This window comes from Phaseolus vulgaris, chromosome 7 (assembly GCF_051622355.1).
Source record: "Phaseolus vulgaris cultivar YP4 chromosome 7, ASM5162235v1, whole genome shotgun sequence".
NCBI lineage: Eukaryota > Viridiplantae > Streptophyta > Magnoliopsida > Fabales > Fabaceae > Phaseolus > Phaseolus vulgaris.
Window position 1 is genome coordinate 36,273,624 of NC_143504.1, and position 6,000 is coordinate 36,279,623.

The 6,000-nt window shown below is 33.5% G+C and overlaps 1 protein-coding gene across 1 annotated transcript; it reads right to left on the reverse strand.

The window, feature by feature from the left end:
* Positions 1-2,282: 2,282 nt before the first annotated feature.
* On the reverse strand, positions 2,283-2,758 carry LOC137829129 (uncharacterized). The gene is made up of 2 exons (XM_068635923.1): positions 2,711-2,758; positions 2,283-2,669 (listed from the first exon to the last, which is right to left on the reverse strand). Exons 1-2 carry the CDS (start codon positions 2,756-2,758, stop codon positions 2,283-2,285), a joined length of 435 nt encoding a protein of 144 aa, XP_068492024.1.
* Between the last annotated feature and the right edge of the window lie 3,242 nt (positions 2,759-6,000).

A 6,000-nucleotide genomic window follows, 5' to 3' on the forward strand; every position in this document is an offset into this window, starting at 1 on the left:
CGAGAGATACCATGTCTAGATGAACTTGGTTTTCCTTTCTGAACTTCAACCTCTTCTCTCCTATATTTTGGGAAGTTAACGTGTAGTTTCAAGTTGCCAATATAAATCTGGTCCAATTTCTTTTCCAGTTTGGCCTCATCTTGGACTGTGTAGAATCTCACAAAGCCATATCTTTTTCCCACCGATTCAGCCGCCTAGAAATAAACACCTCTTTCACTCTGGCCCATTTTCCGAAGATCCTAAACATGTCGTACTGTCCATGGCTGTCAGGGAAATTCGAGAAAAAGAAGGTTGTTGAGCTCCCTTCCCCAGAGTTATTCACCGACGATGTTATCTTGAGATCTGCCTCTCTTCTCCATACTTCTTCCCTCTTCCCCCTCCACCTTGCCTCCTTACCTCTCCCACGATCTCTTGCCATTTTCCGTTATATAGTTTCAATATAAACTAAGGCATTGACCCACTAAAAATATAATTAGTAAAATTGAACAGTTTTTTTATGTTAGACTCATTATTTGTATTTGTTATAAAAGGTCTTAGATGCAAAAAAATCTTCAATTTTGCACGATTTTATTTTATCTATGTTTATATTGGGATATAAAACCATATAAAGTATCCTCACATTCACAATGACAACATAACATACAAATATCATAAACAATATACATAATGTATATTATACACATGCATGCATCTCAACACAACAATCATACACCAATACTCATCAACATTCTCACATCACTAGACAAGCGTTGATTGAGAGAACTTACTTCACTTAAGCGACCTCATGCACGTTTGAGGATTGACACATAGTTGCACGGTCTCACTTTTCATAACCTTATGCACCACTTGTGGGTCTCAAATTTCTTAATCATCATTCATTTCTCTCTCTCTCTCACCCTCTCTCTCCCTCTCCCTCTCACCCTCTCTCCTTCACTCGGCCTCCCTATTTCTCTCCCTCTTTCCCTCCCCCCTTTTTCTTCCTCTCTCTCTATCTTATCCATGTGAAAATATAAGTGATATGGAACGATACATTGACTGACAACTCATTGTTTGGACATCTCTAGAGTAGTTGCTTTAGCAAGATAAGACCAGAGAACAAATTTTCACTCACATATAACATATGTTATTTTGAACATATAAACTTATGTCTAAATCACTCCTAATTACCATTTCATTACTTATTATGAATATATCATATTCTTACTATGAAAGTCACACTTTGAACTACTCACAATTTTACACATAAATATATACTTACTTTTTCCAACATGTACATTCCCACATCAACCATATATTTCATACTTATATAATCCACTTATAAATAACATCCTAACAAATAAATGTTATTAAATAAAGGTAATATGATGAAAACTCATACAGCCTTGAAACATTTGGCTAAGAAGATTAGAAGTACAAAAAGGATCTCAGAAGACTCTCATATCAGGGAGAATTAACTTTTGTCTGCTCTTCCATTTTTCAATCTAGCTTTATAAACATTATACAAAGTAGTATAGACTTTATTTTGGGCATGTATTTGGGCCATTTTCATGGGTCATGTATAAGGCCAATTAGAGTAGGGTGTAAATAGAAAAAGAAAGAGTTTAGCTAGAGATACAATTGGGCCTCCTTGGACCCAATGCAACTCTAGACCATATGAAAAGTCTTTATGATTAAAGCTTGCACCTTGTCTGCTCGTAGATGAGATGGCCGCAATTGAGCCTGTGAGAAGATTAATATTTGGAATAAATGACGATGAAGTGTGTGTGAAAAATTGTGAATTAGATGCAATGTGATCGGTGCTCCGCTATCCAAAATCCATGGTTTTCTAAAAGCAGAATTAATAGACGAGTTATGAGCAAATAGACCTGTAGCGTTTATAAACGCTACACTTTTACCATTATTGTTGAGCGAGTAAACAACATTTGCCAATTGCTGAATTTGGTTGGCAGTGAACCCTTGTACAAGGTTTCTATCAGACTCATTGTTGTCATGTGGTAATGAAGAGGAATCTGCCATGTTTGTTATTGATGAATAAGAGCTTTTAGGGTTCTTTTTTATTCGCTGTTGCTGGCCATTACCCCCATTGGAGTTCCATGGTCCCTTTTTATGCGACACCTATCTTCCGTGTGTCCTCTTTTATTACAGTATATGCAATGAAATTTCAAAGTACGACATTCGTCTCTGGTATGACCTGGTTTGTTACAGTGATCACAGCTTCTACCTTTTGATTGCTTCCAATTGGCAGATCACAATTGAAAATTCTTGCCAGGATTTGAATTCATCTATTGTTGTGTCTCTTCTTGCACACTCAAAGAGTATGCTTGTCGAACATTTGGTAGAGGATTCATGACAAGAATATTGGACTTGATTGTTTTGAACGAATCATTCAACCCCAAAAGGAATTGCATAAGTTTATCTTTTTCCTTCTCGATCTGGTGCTCCTTTGTCTGATTACAAACTATGGGTGAACGATATAGCTCGAGTTCATCCCACAACGTTTTGAGTTTGATGTAGTATGAAGCCACTAATATCGTACCTTGGGACACAGTTGCTATTGCCTTCTGAATTTGAAAAATGGTTGGTGCATTCTTCTGTCCGAACTGGTCGCAGAGATCTTCCCAAACTTGACGGGCGATCTTCGCGTGAATTACCCCTACGACTATCTCTGCCTAGATGGAGTGATTTAACCATGAAAGAATCATGTAATTACCATGGCAGCCGACTTGGCGACGTTACTAGTACCTTCTTTATCAGACATGATCTCTTATTTAGGGGATAAAAATGGAGAGGCTATCAAAACACCATCTTGGTGCTCTGATACCATATAAGAAAATGATATATAAGAAGATGGTAAGGAAAAGAGATATTTCTTATTCTCTTGTGTATATTTACATCACTCCATCTATAGGAAATATATACAAGTGTATAGAGACTTTCTCTCTCCAAATTACAAGCTAATTAGGTATCCATTAATCATGGGATTCTATCATTATTAAATTAATTCCATATAATTGCGTACAATATCGTACAATAATTGTATACAATAATTGTGTATAATTTGATAATTATTATTTCTTTAATAAGATAATTTTGATTTATTTGCTATGTTGTTTCAAAATTTATGCAATTATAATTTATTTATATATTTATTATTGAATATAATAAAAAATATTATTTTAACATCAAATTATTGATAATATCATGTTTTTTTTTAATTTTTATTTTTTTGTAAAAAAAATATTTAATAAATATTTGTATGTGTACAAATGTGAGTATATGAATATTTTCATTATTGCATTGGAATGAAGATGAGACACAAATATATAGTGTGTGGAGAATATCCAAATTACAAACTAATTAGGTAGAGATTCACTAATCATGGGATTCTATCATTATTAAATTAATTGCATATAATTGCGTACAATATCGTAGAATAATTGCATACAATAATTGCGTATAATTTGATAATTATTATTTTCTTAATAAGACACTTTTGATTTATTTGCTTTGTTGTTTCAAAATTTATGCAATTATATATCTATTATTGAATATAATAAAAAGTATTATTTTAATATCATGTTTTTTTTAATTTTATTTTTTGTAAAAAAAAATATTTACTAAAATATTGATGCGTACAAGTGTGAGTATGAATGTTTTCATTATTGTATTGGAATGAAGATGAGACACAAATATATACAAGTTCTAAGGAAACCATCTTTTTCTATTTCTATTAATAAATTACTTTCGATGTGCAACTTCAACTTCTTCCTGCACAATATAATAATAGTTTACATTTAGTAACGAAGGTAATTATAATTAATATATCAAGAAATGATGAAATGTAACCTAACCTTGAATTTTGAATTTTGTGATTGTCCTGATTCTACACTGTTGTTCTATATTGAACGCACGATTCAATGTATTCCAGTGCTATCTCACCCGGAAAGCAAATCTCTTCCTGACGAGCAAATGAAGTATAACACTTTTCCAGGGTCATTGCTACCAAAATACCTCCTTGAACTTTTATCTCATATCTCAAGTATATTAGTTCAAAATCGCCTTTTATAAAAAGTTTTGGGGAAATTTTTTTGCTGCCATGACTGACTCTCAGTTGTAGTTGTGCTAGCATAATAGTGGCTTTTCCTCCTTTTTGAACTAAGAGGAAAATCTCCCTCATAAATAAAATCATATATGTTATAATAAATAGAATTTGGGGTTTCACCATATGGATGTGGGTAACAACCTCCCTCGTAAATAAAATCATATATGTTATAATAAATAAAATTTGGGGTTTGGATGTGGGTAAAACCCGTGTACAAATATATCCCTATAGTGTCTATTGTCCCACCATATAATATATTATCAGTATATTACTGTAATAGACCTTACTAACCTTAGACTCAATTAATAATGATAGAATCTCATGATTAGTGCATTCCTACATAATTAACTTATGAGAGAAAATCTTCATACACTTGTATATATATTACAAGAGAATAAAGACATATCCATCTTCTTATATAATTTTCTTATATCTTAGCACCGATCTTGGTGCTCTTGCAGTCTCTCCATTTTTATCCGCTAAAAAAGATATTGTAAAAAAAGGCGCTCATAACGAGTCCAATGGAAAGTTAAGTTTAGTTATATATTTAGAGAAGGTAAATGATGGAGAAATTTTTTTATTATTTTTAAGAATTATGAATTAACATCAATCAATCTAAGAAAAAAAAATCAAAAGAAAGCAAAGTTAGAGATGAAATTTCAAATAAGTTAAAAGACTTTTGTTTTACTACTTAGATTGCAAAATACATGAAATATTTAACATTTTTAATTTTTATAAAATTAAAAATTCAAACAACTTACTACAGTTTAGATTATTTTGTTCACAAGGGAAGAATGCCTTCTAGGTGTGAAAGGAGGAAAAGCCATATCTTCATTAGCACTACGGAAAGTGAATTATGGCGCCCAACAGTTACCCCAACACATCTTAAAAAAACTTCGGAACTATTATTCTATCGATACGAGATATACACACCATAGCATAGGAGGTACTCAGCAACCCTAAGTCTTGGAAAGAATTATAAATATACTCATCAAGAAGAAATGTTTTCCTGGGGTGATACCATCTTACTCAATTCATTCATGCATTCCATTTAGAGCGACAAAGATATCCCTAAAAAGGTTAGATTACATTTCATGTTATATTAATTTTTATAATTACCTCCATCACTAACTATAAATTATTAATTATAATGTGCAGGTTGGACATTGAAAGATGTACTAGCCAAACCCCTCGGTCATCAGCTGAACAGAAAGACATCGGACATTGGTGGCCCGACATTAATAAGGGTGTCCATGTAAGTTGAGCTCCACAAATACTATGAGTTAACGTAAGTTAACACCCAGATACCAGAAAGTCTTAAATCATGAGAGGATCATGCATGAGGTGTGTATAGTACATTTGGGTACGACACAAGCAAGTGTTCCTTGGAGGCACTAACGCTCGTAAGGGTTAGGGTTTCCAGGGAAAGATTGCATGCATGACACGTGAATATTTAAGACACCCAAAGAACATATGGCGTTAGAAAGATTGCACTCCATAAGAGGCAAGTCTGGTGCCACGGCTGTGCTAAGCTTGTGCAACACGTCACAAGATGCCTTACTAGTAAACCCTAATTCCACTTAAGGAAAGATCCTTGAGGGACAGAGAAGTTGACCTAATTACAACCTATATAAAGGGTGGTAAGAATCCTATAAAGGTACGCCGTTTCTAAGACTGAAACTACTTTACACAATTATTGTTTCTTAGCCCAGTACTGACTTGATTGTCAGAGTGCAATCAACAGGTAGGATCCCCTCTCTTTCAACAGAGCCACTCTCAACTATCCAAGGAGAGAGCGAAAACCACCAAGAGATAGGAAGAACCACTATCTACCTTTGAAGTCAACGACGGATGAGTCAGCCAGCGAAAAAAAAAATAAAAAGTGTTAATTAAAAACA